Here is a 21,750-nt window from a genome sequence, read left to right as displayed (position 1 = left end):
TCTTGGCAGGCCCACTGTAGCTGTCGAATAGCCTCGTGTGCCTGCTCATAGCCTCGTGCGCCTGCGTGGTAGCCTTGTAGCATGACTGTATCGCTAGCTATAAGTATCTAGGATGGGTTTGCATTGCTTTCACGCTCTTTGTCTCTCGTCTTGTACTTTATAGTGCATTGAATAATAATATGTCGAACTTCGTGAATTGAAAGAGTGCTCTGTTCTCATCAAGTTAAGGTCCTGCCTCGCATATTGATATAGACAAAGATTGTCGCCATCTTTCGGTGTCTCCGTGTTCAGCTCGTAGACGAAACCCTTGTCTAGCTGAACATTCATTGCCACGCTGAAATCGTTGCCATATATTGTCTCACAGTTCAATAGAATTGCTTATAGTATGTATAGAGTTCGGAATGATAACTCGACTACCACACAAAGTCTTTAGTATCTTTATCTTTCCCCCCGATATTTTAAGGATATGGAATTATCCAGTGATTTCGAATGAATAACTTTTTGAGCTCTTATCGCTATATTCGAGCACGAACTTTACCTCGAGCCGCCGTAACGATATTCGATATAGCTTGTCATCTCGTTCTTCTACTCCCACAACCATAAAAAGAAAACATTAATGCTCTTCTCCGCGAGTCGATGGCTATACACGAGCTGAGGCGGCTGAAAGTCCTTCAAGGAATGACGACATTAACCACGAGAGCGAAATCAGTAACCTTCCCGATTATTCTAGGCCTGTATCCTTCACTTCTCCTATCTGTTGAGATAAACTTGTCCAGCATCCGCTAGCGCGCTCTAGATCGTCTTACCCGAGATCGCCTTGCTTTAGATCGTGTTATGCGTCCACTTCTTTAGCCTTCTTCGACTTCTTCGACTTTCTCCTCTCCCTCGTTATCGTCTTTCTTTAATTATCTCCTTCCCTTTCACCGCCCCCTTTCTCTTCTTTGGCTCTCTCTACTCTTTCGTACTTAATCCAGATATCTGTGCTAATCTCCGAGAAAGGAATATAACGCTCTTGGTGTCTAGGCCACGGTGAATAAGGTGGGTGTAGTATGATGTCGCGTTTATCTGGGGTGATCCAAAGGAATTCTAATTCAATATCAAACGTCAATAGTTGTTGCTCGGCCCATCGGCGGTATTCATCCAAGAATCGCAGATAAGAATTCGAGTGATTTTTGGCCACTGTGATCTGGAGGGGGAAGAGGAGTAATGTCGGCTTTTCCCCTTTAGCGGTTCTTTTAGGGGTCTTGACGAAGCCAATCATTCCATCTATCGTCTCGTAATTGATCTGTCGAGGGCGATAAAGTACCGGCTGATCGCGGATATCGAACTGAATATCGCGTTGACTCGTAAAGAAGCTGAAGTTTATACCTTCGTTACCCGCCCCGCAAGCCCTCAAACCTTGTGACCGAATAGATGCGAGGATGGCGTATTCCACTATAAACCCAACGACAGATCGATTGTCAATAAAATCCCTCAATGAAGCCAGAAAGTTGATCTTGATAAACTTAGTATCCAACTCGAGAAGCTGATTTGCTACAGCGTCGCGAACTATGCCGCAGGCATATCCTCCAATGTAGTCGTGGCCCTGGTAACGCTGGTAAAAGTATCGATGGTCGATCAGTTCGATGAGCTCCGTCCATCCCAATGGCACAGGCTTGTTATGAATGCAAGCCTTCACGTAGTCGCAATACCTGAAAAGTCAGAAATGTTCTAAGCATCAAATTAGTCGAACATACCACTCCCAAGCATACTTCGTAGTAGTGGACTTGATTCGCTGCGCAAACGCCATAGATTCGTTAGAGATTTCGATCAATTTAGGGGCCGTTAAATCAAACTTCCTATTCACTATGCATTGGTTTAAGAGCAATGGGATGCGGCCTGTAACGTCTTCAACTTTATTCCGGGAATACTCTCCCAATTTAATATCTTTATGCTGCTTCCACCACTGCTCCATTTCCGTCTAACAAAGTTAGAAACCTCGTTATGACACAAATTTAACGCCACTTACCTCACTGAAACCGCCATAGACGTGTACCACATGGCACGAAGTCTGATGTTCGAATACCTCGAAGTTCGTCGTACAATTGGCAGAGAAACTGAGAATTGCTTTATGGAAAAAAGCGAAACGAATCATCCAGTTATATAGTGTTAGGGCCATCTTCCTATTTGGAATACCATCACTTATTAAAGCATCCATCTGATCAACGACAAATATGACGTTTTCTTGATACTCGAAGAATTTCTCGATCTGGTCCTGAGTGCGTAGGGCCATAATCTTCTTCTGGGTGGTGAAATCGTCGGCCCAGGCGAACAGCATTGCTGTTTTGACGTAGGAAACAGGGTCATCGAGCAGACATCGGCAATCCGGTAGATAGACGACTCGCTCATCTTGAGCAGCAAAGTAGCAGACGAGGGCGGCTAGAAGGTGAGACTTCCCAAAGCCCTGGGTTCCATAGAGCCAACATCTTCGGTAAACCTGACTCTTTCGCACTTCCTTTACCTCGCGGAGAAAGTCTTCGAATATCGTTCTCCCCATATATAGCCACTTTCCTTCAGCTATATTGAGCTCATTGAATCGTTCTGGTATACTATCGATAAATGGAAAGTCGAGCGTGTGATTTAATGTGGGATCGGAAAGTTTATCGACAGCTCCAGGAAGAGGATCGACGGAATCGGAATGCTGGTCAAGAGAGTCGTTCATTTGGGTAATCATATCCTTAACGGCCTTTCTTCGCTTATTCGCTTTAGTGGCTAATTGTATGACTTTCTCTTCATCTTCCTCTTCCTCTTTATCTTTATATTTTTGACGTCTTTTTGACGAAATGGGCGACTCGTCAGATAAATCTGTTTCATCCTCTGTAACGATATTAGCGAGCTGTCGTATAGTACATCAAAGGCGTAATTACCTTTCCTCTTTTGGCTAGCTGTCTGGTCCGATTGATCGTCTTAACACTGTTAGCTAGTGTCTGAGTTATATCCACAGTCTAATCTTACTCTGTTTCTTAACTTTTTGTGCAAGGGATGCAAGAGCACCATAGACTCCGAGGGGCAGTTGAGTTTTGCTGAAGAAGTCTGTATCCCCAGCATAATCCAAGAAGGTAGAGCCACTAATTCTTGCCGCTTTGAATGTCAAAACGTCGTTGTTATCGCGGAAAATTTTCGGTTGTATATTCTTGATCCATTCGAGCAATTGCTCATCGTCCCAACTTTCCATCTCTTGAATTGTAGGAATTCTCTTCGGGTCTTGCCCAACTTCCTGATTAGAAGCGTTCATTATGATCGACGTGAAGCAGGGTTAAACGAGGGAGATGGTATGAGATGACGACTCGCAGGTAGGTTGTGGAGAGTTCAAACTCGCCCAAGATAAGCGCACACGAACTGCCGTGGGATAGGGGGTCGCGAAGTTGGAGGTAGGGTCTTCGATCTGGTTATGAGGGTAGAGGGAGCAACAGTGTAGTATACACGGTAGAGAACTTGTCGGTGACAGTGAGGATGATTAATTAATTGATGGGGAGAAGATTGAGTGGTTGTTTAAGTAGAAAGGTTGGGAGTGCAAGTTGCCCTAGGTGTCGTTGCTTGCGGTGACACGCCAAGCCAGCGTTGCCTATTCTGGCTAATAACGGCTACTCATGGGCCAAAAATAAATCACGTGACTAAAAACGTCTCACTCACGTGCCGGCTTAATCACGCGATTTAAGAGGCTTGGCAATATCGAACGCAGTAGGGCTTGGGGGGGTTTAGGGGCTAGGCCCTAAAATACCAGGGGTCGCGGACAGGATATTCCGCGAGGGGTTGAAAGCGTAGCTTTGTCTTTTGGGGGCAAGCCCCCAAACCCCCGGCCTCGCTGCGCTCGAGAGATCACGTGACTGAGCCGGCCACATTGGCCTTGGCAACTCTTGGCGGCACACACATGCGTAATTGCGACCCCTCGGGATCCGGAAAATCTATAATCCGACGACTCTGGCGCCATCGGATCCAGTCTACGGGCAACCGCCAGGCCCTCGTGTCACGTGATTAGCCAAGCCTCCGGAAAATCAATAATCCGAGGATTACGTAATCCTGTGGTTGACCTCATCGGATCCAATCCACGGCCCACTCAGAAGAGTGCGTCGGAGCCCGGAAAATCTATAATCCGATACCCAATCACGTGCTCTAGTTGGCTAACTCCATCGGATCCAGTCCACGGCCCACTCAGGAATGGGTAGAATGCCGCCTTGGTCTGCCAGGCCACCCTGATCGGATCCAGTCTATGGACCACGTGGGGACTGTCACGGGACCACATGCTAAGGATTACATAATCAGGGGTTCTTCAGCACTTCCTGCGTAGCATCCCATCTTGACTCTCTTCGTGCTACGTCTTGTACCTAGAACTCGATGTTGACTAGAATACATTGCTTGTATCCTTGACCTCGAACCTTTACAGGGACGATGTTAATCACGGTGTCCTGTGCCGTACGATATCCTCCATCGGATCCAGTCTATGGACCGTGTGTAGACGATGTTGATCACGGTGTCCTGTGCCGTACGATTCATGGCTGTCAAACTTCTGGTGCAACTTGAGATGAAGGAGCGCTCTGTTCCCTATCTACCTATCGAGGTGTTGAGGCTCCTTTTATAGACACACGAATGCTACACTGTTGCACAGAGCAACCATCTGTAACGTCGTTGCCCATGGAGACCTCTCATCATCCAACAGCAGGTTATAAGCCTGCGTCTCGCCCGGTATCTAGTGTCTTGGCAGGGGCCGCCCTGACAGTATACCCAGTTAGGAAAGCCGACGATATCCGCGATATATCTAGCAAATATCGATACATGGGGCTTAGATATCGACGATGAGATCGGCATCTGCTATAACAACTGATTCGTTCTCCATATGTAGTCTAAGTCCCGGTCTTGGGACGTGGCAGTATTTGCCCTTTTGAAGTGATCCAAGTCAAAAGGCCCCCTCAAACAACAACCCGTCTAACAGTGCTGCACACTCGCGAGTGGTCACTCGCAATATCTACTCGCGTCGCATACACTTTCCAAATTGAGTAAATTGTTAGCATCGTCCTCGTCTTCATACTCCATGGTGTTAGACGGTAATACGATGCCATTAAGCCGCCAATGACGCAGTAACTCGCATCTCCAAGGCTGTTTCTCTCAGGTGCGACCATCTTTTTGGCGCTGCTAAATGACCTTTCAATTTCACAAGAGGTGCAAAGTATTGATAAGAGATCATATGCTACTTGACGTAGCTCCGGTGGTCCTATCTTCTCCTACCAACCGAACTATCGGAAGTAGAGAAGAGAAGCTACTATATGTCTACACCACTATTTATTGGCTTACTAAGCCACTCGCGAGTGTGCAGCACTGCTGTTAAGGGATGACGACATTGACCACGAAAGCGAAATCAGTAACCTTCCGATTATTCTGGACCTGCATCCTCCTTTCTCTTTTTTGGCTTTCTCTGCTCTTTGGTACTGAATCCAGATATCTGTGCTAATCTCCGAGAAAGGAATATAACGCTCTTGATGTCTAGGCCACGGTGAATCGGGTGGGTGCTGTATGAAGTCGCTCTTATTTGGGGTGATCCAGAGGAATTCTAATTCGATATCAAACTTCGATAGTTGGCGCTTAGCCCACTGGCGGTATTCATGCAAGAATCCCAGATAAGAATTCGAGTGATTTTTGGCCACTGTGATCTGAAGGGGGAAGAGGAGTAATGTCGGCTTTTCCTTTTTACCGGTTCTCTTGGGGTCCATAATAAAGACAATTATTCCATCGATCGTCTTGTAATTGGTCTGTCGAGGGCGAAAAAGTATCGGCCGATCGCGAATGTCGAACTGAATATCGGGTTGAGCCTGGAAGAAGCTTAACTCCATACCTTTACTACCCCACTCACCAACCCTTAAACCTTGTGATCGGATGGATGCGAGGATGGCGTATTCCATCATATACCCGACGACAGATCGATTATGGATAAAGTCGGGCAATGAATTCAGAAAGTTGATGTCGATAAAAGTAACATCCAACTCGAGAAGCTTGTTGGTTACCGCGTCACGAACCAAACCACAGGTATAATGTCCAATGTCGTTCTCATCGCGATAAAAGTACCGATGGTCGATCAGTTCGAGGAATTGCCTCCATTCGTCTGGGGCAGGCTCGTTACGGACGCAAGCTCTCACGTAGTTACAATACCTAAAAAGTCAGAAATATCCTGAGTATCCAATCAGTCGAACATACCACTCCCATTTAGAATTCGTAGCAGCAGTCTTAACTAGCTGCGTAAAATCCACAGAATTACCATGGATTTGGCGTAGTTCGGGGTTCCTCAAATTAATCACCTTCTGCATCACGTATTGCTTCACCGCGCATTGCTTCAAGAGCAACGGAATGCGGCCCGTAAAGTCTTCAATCTTATTCGAGGAATACTCTCCCATATCAATATCTTTATGCTGCTTCCACCACTGCTCCATTTCCGTCTAAGTAAGTTAGGAACCTGGTTGTGACATAAATTTGATACTACTTACCTTAGTGAACCGCCATAAACGGTTATAACTCTGATCGGGCTCTCGTGCTGGAACTCTTCAAGGTCGGTCGTGGAATTTGCAGAGGAACTAAAGATTCCTTTATTGAAAGCGGTGAAACTGATTAACCATTCACGTATGCCTTCGGCCCTTTTATTCGCAACGCCCTTCGTCTTAAGGGCATTCATCTGATCAACGACAAGTATGACGTTCTGTTTATTCTTAAGGAATTTCCAAATCTGGTCTTCCGTCTTTAGAACCATAATCTTCTTTTGAGTAGTGAAATCGTCGGCCCAGGCGAACAGCATTGCTGTTTTAACGTAGGAAACAGTTTCATCGAGCAGGCACCGGCAATCCGGTAGATAGACGACTCGTTCATCTTGAGCAGCAAAGTAGCAGACGAGAGCGGCTAGAAGATGAGACTTTCTGTAACAACGGAGGGTAAGGATCTGTTACGAGGGGTGTAGGGAGAGGGATCACAAATCGTTGCAAGTGCACAAGGTAGGGTGTGGAATCGTAATGTACTGAAACCTATCTCTCTATCTAAGAGTTCGAAGGCTCTTCTTATACCCTTCGATCCTTTCTATCACAGCACCCAGCCTTCTTCTTCCTGCCACTTTACGAAGGCTGGGGATTCAATTCGATGGCTGGGACCTTCTGTTTACGACGTGGCATGTCGGGATGTTACACGAGTCAACATAGACGCGCCCGCGACCAAACATGCTGTTCGCCTTCCAACTCTGAAATTGAAGGTATCGCTGCCGTACATGGCCCACCCCAGACAAATCCGAAAAATCAGCCCAAGAGGCCAGCAGAAATCCCTGAAGAATGTCCCAAGATATCTGGGGTCGTAACAATTGTGCAACCGACTCAAGGTGCACCGACGCTCGTGGAAAGTCTCAATCCGAGCCTTGCCGTGCAGCAGCACCATCAACTGACCGACCCTCTGGCGGCAAATGGCACTATAGCTCAAGGATGGCCACTCTCTGAGGGTCGGGTACCGTTCCAAGGTAGCGTTGGCTCAGCACCCGACACAGAAAGAATGGCACCGTTTGCCGGCTCAGATGTCTTTGTTGGCCAGTCTGTTCCCGACCAAATTCGATCAATGTCCCTGACACTCTCCGCATCCTTTTTCCGGATTATCCCGATCCGTAGCAGATTTCACTGCATCCGTTTGGTCTTGGGTTCGCGGAAGACTTCATGGTCTTTGACAGATTCGCTTCCAACCTTGCTGCGGCCTCTCCTTTGAATATAGCCATGCCCGGTCTAAACTTTCAACCATCATCACCATTTGGGAACTATGACACAAACCTCTCCTGTTGACAATGGCCATATTCAACGGGTGTTGTCGACATCGCTTCCAGAGGGCATGAATCTCGTACAGCTTGACCCATTCGAAGGCCATCGTTCCTCTCTCGGCGAGGGACTAGGCTTAGACCCTGAAAATCCCGATAATATGTCGGCTTGGCTAAGCTGCACGAATATGAAACTGTGTCTGCTGGCCTACTTTCGATGTTTTCACAGACATACTTCTATCATTCATGTTCCCCAATGGAGTGTTGGTGGTACTCGGTCACATCTGCTACTGTCAATGATCCTTGTGGGCTCAATGTATACCGGGGATGTGAAAGTCATCGGTCTCGAGGTCCGTAAATTATATGCTTTGGCAGAGCGCTATGTCTAGAAACTAGCTGAGGTGAGTAAATTCGTTCTTGTGGTCTTCTGTTTTCAATCCCTGCCCTCGCCCCTCGGGATCTCACCTTACGTCGCTGAGTTGTCCACTAGTCAGAACTTCTACACGACGCTTTTCCGCTGGACACTCTTCAAAGCCTATACCATTTGGCACTGCTCGACAGTTTCTACGTTCCCCGCAAGAAATTTCAGCCGACATTTGATTTCCGAGGGCTAGTCCCACTAGCCAGAGAGAAGGCACATTTCCAGGTAGATAGAGTGGCTGCACCCACCTGGGGAGCGATGGGCAGAGCAAGAAAGTCAGGGTCAGTGAGCGAAAATTTTCTCTGGTGATGTGTTGTCACGATACTAATCTTCAGCGCAGCACCGTCTTTGCATTATACTTCCTGGATTCTGTGAGGTCCATATTCTTTTCGCGAAAAACAACACATGCTGGCAGTGGAGTTGCGACGCCACTTGCCGACGCACGACGAGGTCTTTGCTGCCTCAACTCGGGTCATTTGGATGGAGAGGATGAGTCAGGTTGCAGACCTGACAAACCCGCAGTATCCTCTTATCTTCTGGCACTTTCTCCGAGACGGACCTTCCAAGGTGACAATCAATCTCAGCATCACGGGTAGTTTTATTGTCCTGCATGGTAAGTCGCAATGTCCGACGATGCTGACTGTTACCCTGTTTGCGCTAAATTTCGAGTCCAGAAATTCTCGTGTTCGTCCGGGAAACGGCACAGATTGATCCTAGGCCACAGCGACGGCTCACAAACTCCAGTGAACCAGATCTTTTGAACGAGCCGTCGGGTCACCGAGCACACGTGCTTCGGTTCGCGCTCGAGTCCTGACGAAACTGCTGGGCAAGGCAGTCGCTGCTCAGTCGCACTTGGCAGATCTACTGCATATGGACAGGGAAGATGATGACCAGGACTGGGCCGCTTCATGTACTGGTGATGATCGGGCAAGCACAGCGTCAGAACAACATAAGACACTGGAGGTGGGTCGAGACAACGAAGCAGATGACGAAGAGGCCTAGAATATGGCCGAGCTTGCCGTTCAATACATGCTCTCCGGCCCTGCAGAGAGTGCCTAGTCAGAAGAATGTAATTCTAGATTTCCCTCCCTTGATCGACGATGGATCCTGGCCACTGTCGCTCTACCATCTGCACAGGCGGTCAGTTCGGCTGGAGCGGCAGGAAAGATTCCCGTTCATTATCAAATGGTTCAGGAAACCCCATAAAACGACTTCACCTGGAAAAGGCGTTATGTTTCACGACACGGTACATACGGCTCTGTAGGTAGGGGTACCCCACATAAACATAGCTTGCCACCCTTGGCACTCCAGAATCCAAGGTCGGCGTCGCGACCGTCTTAAAAGCCAACACAGACAAAGACTCTCACGTCCGTAACCTTTGTCGGGAGGAGACGCCCCCGGTATCGAAACGTAAAAATGGTTTACATCCACGCTTCGCACAGGCGCAGTTTTCTTTCTGTGCACAGCACTTTGTTCCCGAATCTACACTGCATTCTTTTCGTCTTTGGCTGGTATTCCAGGCCCAGCGGTGCGGATTGCGACGAACGAAGTCAGTTTCGTGGACCATGATGCTCTGCGAAAGATCTACAGCTTTGCAGGAGCCGCCCCAAAGGTAAGCCCTCGCCCTGTGCCTTGATGTGGCTCCATTTGTTGTGACATTAACGATTGCTTCAAGAATGATTGGTAAGAGCCCCAGGTCTTTGCCGGCTGCCTTCCAAAATTTGCGTGACTGAAACCTATGCGACAGGTACCATGTTTGGAATCCGTCCTCCGGAAAATCGATCAGCTTCTTTGCAGAGACTGACAACGCTAAACACGCAAAGAGGAGACGTCAGGTGGCACAGGCGTATTCGATGTCTCCGTACTAGCTGCCGAGGTGTTCGTCCAGCGGATCGCGGATACCAACTGGGGACAGTTCCACCGAATTGCCGCAGAAAGTAAGCCTATTGACTTGGACTGGTGGGTGACGGCTTTCGCGTACGACGTGGTGTGAGAACTCGGTTTCGGCGAACCATTTGGGTTCTTAAAGACTGGCGAAGACAAAAGTGGCATTATGGATTCGGTATTGACGGCGTTCGTCAATATGGGAAATCTGGGCTATATCCCCAGCTAGACACTGTAGGTCTCATAGCTCTCCCCACCGAATGTAACGCCGCTACTGACATGCGTCAAGCTGGATCCGCAACCCAGTCTCAAAATTCCTTCCAAGGTTCCTCGGAAAGGACAATGTGAACGCATATCCCAACTTTTTCGTTCAAGCCGACCAAAGAATCAGAGAGCGTCGTGCAAGGGGGATCCGCGATCGTCGGGACATGCTACAGCAGTTTTTCGAGGCCAAAACCGTTCCGATCTCTCATCCAGACGTGCTATCCGAGGCAGCAAATGCCCTTGGTGCCCATGCCGACACAACAAGCATCGGTATCAAAGCGTGTCTCGGCTATCTCCTGTTGAATCCGGATAAATACCGAGTGCTGCAGAAGGAACTGGATCGCTCCTGGCTTGAAAAGGACTTGCCTACCGACGAGATCACCTACAACCAGTGCCTCGAGATTCCAATATTACAAGCCATTATCAAGGAGAGGTAAGCGGCAGCTCTTTTACCCTGTCTCTATTCGTTCCCCAACATCCCCGGGCCCCCTACTCTACTCTACTCCTCTGTCCATCGTGGAATGAGAATTACTAGAGCAAGGCTGAGTTGCATCATTTCGGTATGGCTGATTTGGCTAGTATTTCCAGCACTCGACTTCATCCGAGCATCATATTTCAGCTACCGAGATACGTCCCACCCTCTGGCATCACCATCCGCGACCATGTCCTCCCCGGAGGCACACACGTGAGCATGAGTCCCTGGATCATGAATCGGAGCCGCGAAGTCTTCGGTCCTGACGCACACGAATGGCGGCCCAAGCGCTGGTTGGAGGACCCGGAGAAGGCCAAGTACATGGATGGTTTACTCGCGACTTTTGGGTATGGGTCGACTAAGTCACTCGCGGGTGTCACTCGTGATTGCTGACCGTCGCCACTCACGAGTGGCACTCGCGAGTGTGCAGCACTGCTTGTGACTGTCTACGGCGGGGCCTCGCAGCAAGCGTTGTCGTACCTGTGTGGATGTAGAGATGGGATCCTGAGTCCATCGATTGCCTGGCTCGAAATAGAAATCGTACGGTTCGTCTTCAATTTTTAGCCAACCGGGCTTTCAATATCCATGACATTGCTCGGACGCGGTAGAGTTTCCTGAGGGTTGACGGCGGACTAAAGGAGTTTTCAGATCTTGCTGCGCTAGCCCCTCGAAGAGCGAGATCGACGGACCCTATCAATGTGAGCTACAAGGGGTTTGGGAGTTTAAGGCTCTGGAAATCATGTCGGTGTCGAAATAATCTGTTGAACAAATGGTAACCTATCGTTCATGGCAAACCAAATCATTCTGTGACATTCACCTCATAGCGTGCAACACTATTAACAGGCAACAACGCCAGCGCGTACCGCATAGATAGATATATACATAAGCTCTATCCCACACTCGTTTGAGGAGCTTAGAGCATTCAATACATCCCAAGTTGCACCCAGTTTAATAGTTGATCGTTCATCAGATCCGATCCATGAACCATATCGATGTCGAGTGGGATCCCCTCCGGGGCCACATGGTCCACGGATTAGATCCGATGAAATATCACGACCCATCGAATCCGATCCATGGATCATCTCGACGTCAAGGCTCGTCTGTCCACGCTCGGTTATGAGCTCCGTCGAGTACTGTGATGGTTCTAGGGCGAGGATTCAATCAACGTGTTCCGGCTAACATTTAGTTCTAGGTACAAGACGTAGCATGAAGAGAGTCGAAATAGGGTTTGATTTGATTTTATTAAACAGCTAGTGCCTAGTGCCAAGAACCCCTATTCCTTTGCCTATATAGAGGGGCCTTCCCCTTTCCATGGCTGCAATCTACACACGAGTTTTCACCCTCCTACCCCCCCCCCCCTCAAAGTTCGACTCTAGGCTACAGCAGGCAGACATGTCCCTACCTAGACAAGTAATTGTTTATTTAAGTCACTCATTATCCTTAGATAGTCTCCGAGTAGGGGAATCCTCCGTAGCCCAATGCGCGTGCACTTTTGCATCCATTCTCTCAACATCGTTTCTACATCGACCTTCGGGTCTCCTTGAGTAATCGACTAGGGACAATCCGGATGGCACCGAGACTACTCGGAATTCTTCAAAATGTGTTACATCACACACTAGGAAGACGAGTGGCGTAGAACGTGAATCCTAAAGATGGTCGAGCCTCAACAGCACGAGAAGTATCTCATGGATGAATATACCGCGACAATCGGAACTTTATGATCACACAGTGCAAATGAAGTGGAAAAAGCCCCAACAAGAATGACTGTTGTCATGTCTTGATATCTTCATGAGAGCTCTTTCGTCACCTCGACTCGTACACTTCTGGAGCTCGCCTTTGGAAGCGCCATGAAGAAGTCATGCACGATCTCGACATCTTCCCACGTGGTCTCATACAGCTCCAACTCAAAGTTGCGGACAATCATTGCCACGGCGAACAACATCTCGGTATAGGCGAGGCTGGAAACTGACGTTAGTCTCGGGCTCTAGGGGTGTGGGAGGAATTCCAGGCTTACTTGATCCCCAGACACGCTCTCTTTCCCTTACCAAATGTGACCTGATATTTGCGTAGTTCCTTGTTTCCCAGCCACCTCTCCGGTTTGAATTTAAACGGCTCCGGGAAAATCTTCTCGCTCATCGAAACCATCCACGGAGACATGGAGACCGAGGTCTATGAGATGCATTAGCACGATTTCGTTTAAATTATCTCTTGTTGCATACTCCTGGTTTAATCGTCCATTCCCCATATTGCAAGGCGTGGTCTCGAAAGATTCTGGGTGACCTCGCCGGCACGGGAAACGATATCCGAACGCCTTCATCCACCACTGCGTTCAAGTATGGCAGATTCTGTAGTGTTGCTAGCGAGGGTATCTTCATGGGACTGGGTATGGCAGCGTTCAATTCTTTTCTGAGTCGTTCCATGACGCGGGGGCTCTGGAGCAGGTGGTAAAACGTCCTAGTAAGCGTCTGCGCCGTTGTCTCGCCTCCTGCTCCAACGACCATGTTTGCTTCATCCGACAAACGTTGTAAAGTCTTATCCTCTGGAGGTAAGTCGCTGCCCACCAGCTCCCTGATCACCGTCGTCGGTTCGTCTTTTGGCTTTTCGTCCAGTTTCTCGTCCAATACCTGCCGGACTTGGCCGACGATGCTACCTCGCCAGTCTATGAGCCGAGCAATCTTTGGATTTAGCTTGATCATAATGGATTCTGGGAGAGACATCATAAACACCATGAGCCATTTAAATTGCCTGCCAAAGTTGTTTATTTGTATTGTCTCCGCGGTCAGATTAGCCCATAGTTTGCCAAATTCTGGATTACTCATGAACTTCATCGAGATGTCTTTGCCAAAGGCATATTCCGAGACTATATCAAGTGCATAGCCAGAGAAGAGGTAGTAGAGATTGAGAACTGTGCCGGACTTGTGTGCTTCGTGGAGACGATCCACCATGAGCCGAACAACATCGGTGATTCGAGGCTCTAGTGCTCGTATTGATTGCATACTAAAGTATGGGGAGAGAGCATGTCGACGTCTGGCGTGTAGGTCGTGGTCGATAGTGAATGCAAGGCCTTGACCTAGGTGGTCGAGATTAAACCACCGGTCGCGATCCGTCCTCATTTTCTTGCCGTGGTATATTTCATCGTAGAATTCGGGGTCGTTGAAGTGAAGTTCGTTTGGGTTGATCCGAACGACGGGCCCTTTCGCCAGTTAGTGTCGCGGGATCAATGGGGCTCGAGCCATTATACCGTATCTTTCGTGCAATTCCATGATCTTCCATATGAATCGGCCCTTCTTCGATACATCGTAGTAATATTCGTACCAGTAAGATATTCCAGCGAGCTTCGGGCCGGGAAACCTGGCCAGAGGATGGAATAGAAGACGATAAATGGTGAGGAGCACCTGCAAAGCAAGGAAAAGAGCGAGAAGAAACAGAAACGCCTGTGTCACGGTGAGCTTTTGGGCGAAAGCCAGCAGGATCCCAGTCAATCGCTCGCTAAACATTGTAGACTAGTTGTTGCTTGGACGGAAGCAGTGGCAGAAAGGTTGACTCCTAGCATCGCGCTCCTGACCGATATTAGCATATAAATATTGTGATTGCATTGTGCTGGTATGTTCGGAGACATAATACCTCAGGCTTTCTATGTCAGGCATACCACGCCGGAGACTTTTAACGTTGGATATGGGACGCCTCAAAGCGCAAGCGCCACCTCGGCTTGAGGAATGAAGGGGCCAAATCCATCAACCCAGCACCTACTGTATGTAACGCGGAGCATTAGAACCAGTAGCTCAAATTTTTGCTACCTCCCCCATTGCAGCCAAACGCCATCGTAGTATTCGCATTGAGATTAAGCAAGTCTTTCATAAGTCCCCCTACGCCGTTGGTATATTGCTCGTATTGAGAAGGGTGTCTGTTAAGGTATAGACTAGCGCCGTAAGGGGAGTACTCTCGTGACAACGACAAGGGGGAGTGCACACCGTCTTTGCGAGTGGCTATGAAGAGTCCGGGAGGATTAAAGAGTCGTGCATGTCTTGAAAACCCTTTTGCAGACGTATAGGCGTCAGAAGACGGTCTCTGGTATACGCCTAAAGTCGTCGAATGGTTGGTTTTATCGTAGCGGGGCGCTGCGTGTAAGGGGCAAGTAGACATGAGTGGTCAAAAAAGTTGAGGAGTGCGTCGAGCCTTTAGTTTTCCAAGGAGAACATACACATGCACACGAAGAAAAACAGAGCATAGAAAAACGAAGTAATTAGAGATTTGTGTGTGGTTGCTCAACGACTTTGACGACGACATCCTCCCTGCATGACAGGCACTCAAGCGCTAAACCGTTCATCACCTTTACAATATACACGCTGGGTTGACCCCTGTTCTTCTCCTATTCCTACCCCTAAATCCTGCAAAAGGGTGATAACCCCTTTTCCTAATAAAGGGGCATTTATTACTCTCCAACCATTCAGTGAGACCTTGTTCGACAAGGTCACTATCACGGCACAACCTGAAGCTCCCCGACAATCCTTCCGAACTTGTCGAACGGCCTCGGCGGGCCCACTGTGGCTGTAGATGGCCTCGTGTGCCTGCGTGGGAGCTTTGTGGCATGACTACGCCGCTGTCTATAAGTATCTAGGACTGTCTTGCACTACTTTCATGCCCTTTGTCTCTCGTCATATAGTGCATTGGATAGAAATACCATTGTCAAATCTCCCCCCTTGTTCCTCGAAGCTTATCTCACGTCTCCGCCCTGACAGTCACCAATTGTTCAACAGATATCTTTTCCCCTAGTTAGGCTGTGCGAGGGCTAGGCTTTTATCAGTGAGAACTCTTTCCTGTAACAACGATATCAACGAAGGGTATCGATCTGTTACGAGGGGTGTAGAGAGAAGGATCATAAATCGTTGCGAGTGCACAAGGTAGGGTGTGGAATGGTAATGTACTGAAACTTGTCTGTCTACCTGTCATGGCACAACCTTGGAAGCCCCTCGAACGGTCTTGGCAGGCCCACTGTGGCTGTCGAATAGCCTCATGTGCCTGTCGATAGCCTTGTGTGCCTGCGTGATAGCCTTGCGGTATGACTGCACCGCTGGCCATAAGTATCTGGGATAGTATCGCACTGCTTTCGTGTTCTTTGTCTCTCGTCTTGTACTTTATAGTGCATTGGGCAGTAATATCATTGTCGAATCTCCACTCTCGCTCCCTCGTACGTCCCCACCCTGACACTACCTAAGGGTTCGAAGGCTCTTCTTATACCTTCGATCCGTTCATCTTCCTGCCTCCTTTCTAATGCCCAGCCCCCTTCCTGCCACCTTTGCAGTGGCTGGGAATTCGTGGCGTGATGGGTGTTACATTTCCTCTGTCAGTACGAAGTCAGTCTTTTCAGATGTCTAGACTTACGTGGGACATTTAAATTAGTCTAGCGTTAGACATCGAAATCTGTTGAACGATTGGACAGTAGCATGAGCCCTTTACTGGGAAAAAGGGTTATCACTCCTATGTAGGATATAGGGGTAGGAATAAGAGAAGAAAAGGGGTCAACCAAACGTGTATAAATACCAGCAAACTGGCAGGACTAGTTGCGAGGTAGAGAGAGCATTCAATACATTTCAACTTGTTTCCCAGTTTGACAAAAGATTGCTGACTTATGTCCTGCTTGCCGTATTGAGACCGAACTTTTAGCGAAATGATAGTAAAGCCAATGTTCCCTCCAGGAAGGCGTTGTCATATCTGATCCAAGGTGGTCAGCGTCAAAACTCGACATATGAAATTTTGTTTCGACGACAACTAGGGAGGCGTTCCCAGACAACGAACCGCCAAAGGCCGCGACAGTGACAGCAAAGTAGACTCGTCGATTGAGGATCTCCTTTGGTACATCTACATTCTCGTTCGTGCATCTCGTCATACATTCGAGGTCCGACTTTTCCAAAGCATCAACAAAAACTCAGCGATAGGCAAAGAATTGAGTCAAGATCATCCAAGTGCAATCGTGGATTTTGTATTCGAAGTCCGTTGCAGCACGCCATCCTTGCGTCCGTATAATGTAGGCCTAGACAACCTGACTGCCTAGTAGCCATAACTGATTTCAGCCGAGGGAAGGTGATTTCGTGATGTTAAAAAGTAATATGACGACACTGTCATTGATGAATGGGCAGTCAGGCTGATTGCGGTAAAGATGATGGAGGGTAGTTAAAATTTGGAGCCTAAAGGCAGGGTAGCGAGCCAGTATGCCTGGGAGAAGCGGGCCGGCCGTTGGTACTCTGTGCCTCATCTAGGTTATTCAAGTCCGGGGCCCAGTTCAACAAATTGGACCATGTCATTATGTATAAAGACCCCAAACGTCGCTAACAAACGCTTCCAGGTCGTCCATGAATTCATTTGGCTGTTCCAAGGCTGCGAAATGTCCGCCTCGATCGTGAATTTTGCTCCACACCAAATTCCCTGTTGTCGCTACCCACTCTATCGGAATGGGAATGAGCTCCTTCGGATAGTAAGAATAGCCAAATGCGACCCTGATGTGATATTCTGGATCGTCGTGTGGCATAGGTTGGGGCCCGTATGACTGTCGCAAGCGATATGTCAGCAGTGTCTCCGAAATTGTATTCTCAATGAAGGAACGGATGAGCCCTACGTGACGGTATGACCACAAGCTACTGTGCGCACATTTGCTTAGCCAGTAAAGACTGCTTGCTTCGAGGATAGTGTGTAAGGGGAGAGGAGCATCTGTCCAATCCAAAAACTTTTCACCAACCCTAAGACGTTTTAGCTGCGTCAGTGATTTAGAGCTGCAGCTGGTGTACCATGACAGCAGTGCCAAAGGGTTACTACTCAAGACGAAGCCAACAGTGCTGGGCTTTGTAGCGTGCTCAAGGGCATATGCAGATCCAGTTGCTTTCCAGGCTTCCCAACGCTTGAGTCCGTCTTGTTCGATCTCGGATAGCGCCGAGTCGTTCACTGCTGACGCGGGTCGACCGATCGCGCAGAAATTAACTGATCAGAGTCAGTTTTCTCTTCGCATGACCAAGTCATGACCAAAGGCTCAAGGGAAAAAGGTCTTACGATGCACAGCTGCAGAACTTGTCAGCAATCTATAATTTTTGTGGGTTTTCAGAGCTCGAAAATTTTTACCTTTGCACGCATCGTGGTTAACGGCCAAGGCTCTAGCCACCCTAGAACCTACATCGCCACCTTGCGCGATGTATGCCTCTCCAAAGCCTATTCGTTTCATCAAATTGTCCATGATTCTCGCCACATCCACCTGGCTGATGTCATGGCTGACAGGTGGAATGCTCGAGAGCGTAAACCCTGGTAGACTTGGAACCACGAGGTGGTATGGAAGAGTTTCAGGCGTATATTTCTGCCTGAATAGTTCGAGCATAGGTAGAAACTCGAGGAAAGAGCCGGGCCATCCGTGAAGCAGAATGACGGGAACTGCGTCGGGTCGACTTGAGAAAATTGCTACGAAATGAATGTTGAACCTCCCGAGCTCGTCATCGATGGGTACTCGGAAATTGGGAAAAGAATTGACGTGGTTTTCTGTCTCCCTCCTGAAGCAAATGTTAGAAGTCTAAAGGAATCAATACAAGTGACTTGCCATTCGAAATCCGTTTCCCAGACTCGCTTAGCTTCGGCTAGCCAGTCTCGGCGGAGACCCAAGTGACGGTCGCCATCTGGAAGGGAATTCTCGTAGACAGGGCTTGCTACAGGACTGAGCCTTAGAAGATCCTGCATATTCTTGATTTCCGAAGCAGGAATATGTAAGTTATATACTTCGATGTTTGACGCGGCATTCGATGGCAATTCGCCAAACAAATTCGACCGCGCCATGATTGTGGGATGCTGGACCTTGGAATGCCAAAGCGGCTGGCAGCTGTCAGAATCAGATGGATTACGAACAAACAATGGTGATCGGCTCCTAGTTGGTGTTTAAAAAATCACGGCACACAAGCGTGCGTAGTCTAGCATTATATATGCAGATTCTCTGCATGATCTCCAATGGGCTTGCTAATCGGTTACTGCTGTACGTCTAAAGTGTTCACTTTGAGGCGTAGAAAAACAAAAAGTGGTTTCGGAAATGCTACAGTGCGTACTAACTTGTACGCGTAATTTGTAAGCATGCTCAAATTACCCAACGTGGATCATAAGCGAGTGGATCACTTTTTTACACGATGCGACCCTTCCATATTCAACACCAAACTTTCCACAACAGGACATGGAATCATCTTCAAAAGAAAGTAGCGCAGACCCAGCTCAGTAGCAGTCCTTACATCCGTTACGACGCGTTCTAAATTACGTGTATTGCCATCCGGCCTGAAGTTTGTGGGTATTCGGATATGTTGACCAATGAGATGGCTTCCTGCTAGGCTGCAGTTTTCCGACCATCGATCTTGCGAGCATATAATTCCAAGCATTCGAGGAAGATTTCCACCCCTAAGAACCCCTGTAGAAGCTTCTCGCTGAATCTCTGTGATTAGCCCGTGCCCCGCTGAAGAGCGACCAAGAGAAATAGTTGCAATTGCGCCATAGAGCATGACCGCCGATATTGATGCCAATCGATAAAACGTCGAACAGTGTTCCTATCGAAGTCTGCTGGCACAGTCTCATACAATTGGAAACCCAGATATTCAGTCCAGCGACTGCGAAGACACTGCAGGTTTCACTCAGCCTTTTTGCATGAGTTGTATCGAAGGTGCCAAAATCGGAGTAGTGCTTGTCCGAACCGCCCTCAGTCTTGGTCGCACCGAGCCCAAATCACACGATCAGCACATCAACAACAAACCAATGCTGAGTCCCATGCATGGAGTCTGGTTGCGTCGTTGCTACGTGATGAACAAGGTCAAATGGGCGAGCTGCTGTTTTCATTGGCAAACTTAGGGTCGTCTTCCATCTTTCCGACAATATTGCCCCACGTCAACTACATTACCCGACGTAGTTGCGACGTGCGGCGAATTGAGGTTCGTTCGCGTCGCGAGACGTATCGCATTGATCTGAATGGTCACAGATACGGGCTTGCCAGGATGATCCGCTACCCCGTTTCTCCTCTTTCCATCGCCAGTTTAAGACGCTATGCCGCTTTGGGACCTTCAATCCGAGGCAACCCCGAGAAAATCCACCACAACTCTCCGCCTTTCCATCGGAGTTGCACATTTCCACCAAGTCTGTACGGAACACCGAAGCTCCCGGCTCATTCAGCATACAGACTACTCTCTGATACATGCTGATATGACCGCACTCGGTAATCACAGATACTTCGTTCTGGTGTTTCACCATTTCCATGGCCCTCGGATAGGTCCCCTAAACGAGCTAAATCAGTCATGTTGACATCCCCAGCTTTCAGATATGGGCGAAGCTCTGCCCACGAATTCTGTTGTCATGACTGTTTGCTTCCTGCTCTTCAGAAACAAGCTCACAGGAGGGGTTGCGAATCCCGGATGTGGGTGCTGACCAGTTGCAGTATGCTCAGCTAGGGCCAGGAATGTTTAAAAGGGCGACGGTCCTTCTATGATGAAAGCTCTTGTGGTTTGCCAGGAGACTTGAAAATACCCATATCTAAGACTAATTGTCTAGCCTTGAGAGGGACCCCATGGCCTACCATAGATAACCTGAAATCTGACTTACTACAACCCTTCCAGCCAGGCTCAACCTCCTTGAAGGTCAACACGGGTGGTCAACGAATTCACCAGCTCACTATCGCAAGCCACGCGGCTACCGGCTACCATGTCCAAGCCCGCCATCCACCTCGTCCCCGGCGCCTGGCACGGCCCTTCCAACTTCTCTCCGCTCACCAACTACCTAACCCAGCATGGCTACACCGTCGAAGGCATTCCCCTAGCCTCCGTCGACTCATCTCCGCCCCAGCCTAACTTCGACGCCGATGTCCAAGTGATCGCTTCCACCATCAGCAAACATACCGACCAGGGCTCCGATGTCGTCATCCTCTTCCACTCATACGGCGGCATCCCCGGCACCTCCGCGTGCAAGGGGCTCTTGAAGTCTGATCGCGAATCCGCGGGTAAAAGGGCGGTGTCGTGCACCTGATCTACTGCTGCGCATTCGCTGTCGATGAAGGGGTGTGCCTCATGGACGATCTCGGGGGGCAACCACTAGTATGGTTCGATATCGCTAGTCACGAGAAGGCGTTGACGCCCAAGACACCCGTAGAGACGTTTTACAACGATATCGACGACAAGAAGGTGTTGGACGAGTTGGTGGGCAGCCTCAAGTCGCAGGGCTACGGCGCGCTTTGGAGCAAGAGTACGTATGCAGCGTGGAGGGCTGTGGAGAGCACGTATGTGATGTGTGAAAGGGATGAGGCGATTCTGGTGCAGGCGCAGCAGGGGATGGTGGCAAATGTGAATAAGCTGATTGAGGGAGAAGGGTGGGAAGGGGAGGATGCAGGAGGTTACGGTGAATGCAAGCCATAGTCCGTTTGTGAGCCGGCCGGAGGAGTTGGGGAGGATTGTGAGGAGGATCGCGGGGGAGACGGTGTAGTATGCTGAGATGGGTGTATGGGGTTGTGCAAGCGGCTCGAGGAAGGAAGGTGGAGTGGAGCTGATACGAATGAAAAATCATGAGAATGCGAGTATGGACGGTGAGGATGTAGCTTACATTGCAGCAACCTGTAAAGATAGGAAGAAGAAATCTCGTTCTGATATCAACTTCCTGCAGATGGTCTCTGTCCATACTGGGTTGTCGCGACTTGAATTGAAGGAGCGCTCTGGCTCTCCCAATGAGTGAAGGATAGAGCCTATCTATATATCTATTTGAACAGTGCCCGTCAGTGTTGTTGCCTGTACTGCAGCCTAGCGGGCAACTATCTCATAGGTCAAAATGTGTCTACTACCGCAGATGGTGGGAAAAGCCCGGTTAGAGCGGATCAATTACTTCACCTTCGTGATGAGTGCACGCCTTCTTCGCTAGGTC

General features: G+C 48.8%; 8 protein-coding genes across 8 annotated transcripts; 4 read left to right on the top strand and 4 right to left on the bottom strand.

Moving 5' to 3' along the window:
- Window positions 1-901: 901 nt before the first annotated feature.
- On the bottom strand, window positions 902-3,274 carry Z518_03579 (uncharacterized protein; the record flags this gene model as incomplete). Its single annotated transcript, XM_013420604.1, has 5 exons — window positions 902-1,691; window positions 1,737-1,960; window positions 2,009-2,856; window positions 2,907-2,945; window positions 2,995-3,274. The coding sequence occupies 5 exons, from the start codon at window positions 3,272-3,274 to the stop codon at window positions 902-904; spliced, it is 2,181 nt and encodes a 726-aa protein (XP_013276058.1).
- A 2,053-nt stretch (window positions 3,275-5,327) lies between these two features.
- Window positions 5,328-6,817, bottom strand: Z518_03578 (uncharacterized protein; the record flags this gene model as incomplete). Its single annotated transcript, XM_013420603.1, has 3 exons — window positions 5,328-6,180; window positions 6,226-6,464; window positions 6,533-6,817. 3 exons carry the CDS (start codon window positions 6,815-6,817, stop codon window positions 5,328-5,330), a joined length of 1,377 nt encoding a protein of 458 aa, XP_013276057.1.
- Window positions 6,818-8,630: 1,813 nt separating this feature from the next.
- Window positions 8,631-9,227, top strand: Z518_03577 (uncharacterized protein; the record flags this gene model as incomplete). The annotated part of the gene is made up of 3 exons (XM_013420602.1): window positions 8,631-8,838; window positions 8,900-8,909; window positions 8,978-9,227. 3 exons carry the CDS (start codon window positions 8,631-8,633, stop codon window positions 9,225-9,227), a joined length of 468 nt encoding a protein of 155 aa, XP_013276056.1.
- Window positions 9,228-9,977: 750 nt separating this feature from the next.
- Z518_03576 (uncharacterized protein) lies at window positions 9,978-11,238 on the top strand (the record flags this gene model as incomplete). Its single annotated transcript, XM_013420601.1, has 3 exons — window positions 9,978-10,162; window positions 10,399-10,806; window positions 10,962-11,238. The coding sequence occupies 3 exons, from the start codon at window positions 9,978-9,980 to the stop codon at window positions 11,236-11,238; spliced, it is 870 nt and encodes a 289-aa protein (XP_013276055.1).
- A 1,393-nt stretch (window positions 11,239-12,631) lies between these two features.
- On the bottom strand, window positions 12,632-14,342 carry Z518_03575 (uncharacterized protein; the record flags this gene model as incomplete). The annotated part of the gene is made up of 4 exons (XM_013420600.1): window positions 12,632-12,803; window positions 12,860-13,014; window positions 13,065-14,038; window positions 14,087-14,342. The coding sequence occupies 4 exons, from the start codon at window positions 14,340-14,342 to the stop codon at window positions 12,632-12,634; spliced, it is 1,557 nt and encodes a 518-aa protein (XP_013276054.1).
- A 2,804-nt stretch (window positions 14,343-17,146) lies between these two features.
- On the bottom strand, window positions 17,147-18,654 carry Z518_03574 (uncharacterized protein; the record flags this gene model as incomplete). Its single annotated transcript, XM_013420599.1, has 5 exons — window positions 17,147-17,389; window positions 17,459-17,579; window positions 17,628-17,817; window positions 17,956-18,394; window positions 18,445-18,654. The coding sequence occupies 5 exons, from the start codon at window positions 18,652-18,654 to the stop codon at window positions 17,147-17,149; spliced, it is 1,203 nt and encodes a 400-aa protein (XP_013276053.1).
- A 1,890-nt stretch (window positions 18,655-20,544) lies between these two features.
- On the top strand, window positions 20,545-20,865 carry Z518_03573 (uncharacterized protein; the record flags this gene model as incomplete). Its single annotated transcript, XM_013420598.1, has 1 exon — window positions 20,545-20,865. The coding sequence occupies one exon, from the start codon at window positions 20,545-20,547 to the stop codon at window positions 20,863-20,865; it is 321 nt and encodes a 106-aa protein (XP_013276052.1).
- Window positions 20,866-20,906: 41 nt separating this feature from the next.
- Z518_03572 (uncharacterized protein) lies at window positions 20,907-21,251 on the top strand (the record flags this gene model as incomplete). Its single annotated transcript, XM_013420597.1, has 1 exon — window positions 20,907-21,251. One exon carries the CDS (start codon window positions 20,907-20,909, stop codon window positions 21,249-21,251), a length of 345 nt encoding a protein of 114 aa, XP_013276051.1.
- Between the last annotated feature and the right edge of the window lie 499 nt (window positions 21,252-21,750).

This window comes from Rhinocladiella mackenziei (assembly GCF_000835555.1).
Source record: "Rhinocladiella mackenziei CBS 650.93 unplaced genomic scaffold supercont1.2, whole genome shotgun sequence".
Taxonomy (NCBI): domain Eukaryota; kingdom Fungi; phylum Ascomycota; class Eurotiomycetes; order Chaetothyriales; family Herpotrichiellaceae; genus Rhinocladiella; species Rhinocladiella mackenziei.
The sequence above is the reverse complement of the archived record's forward strand: the minus strand, read 5'-3'. Positions and strand labels throughout refer to the sequence as shown.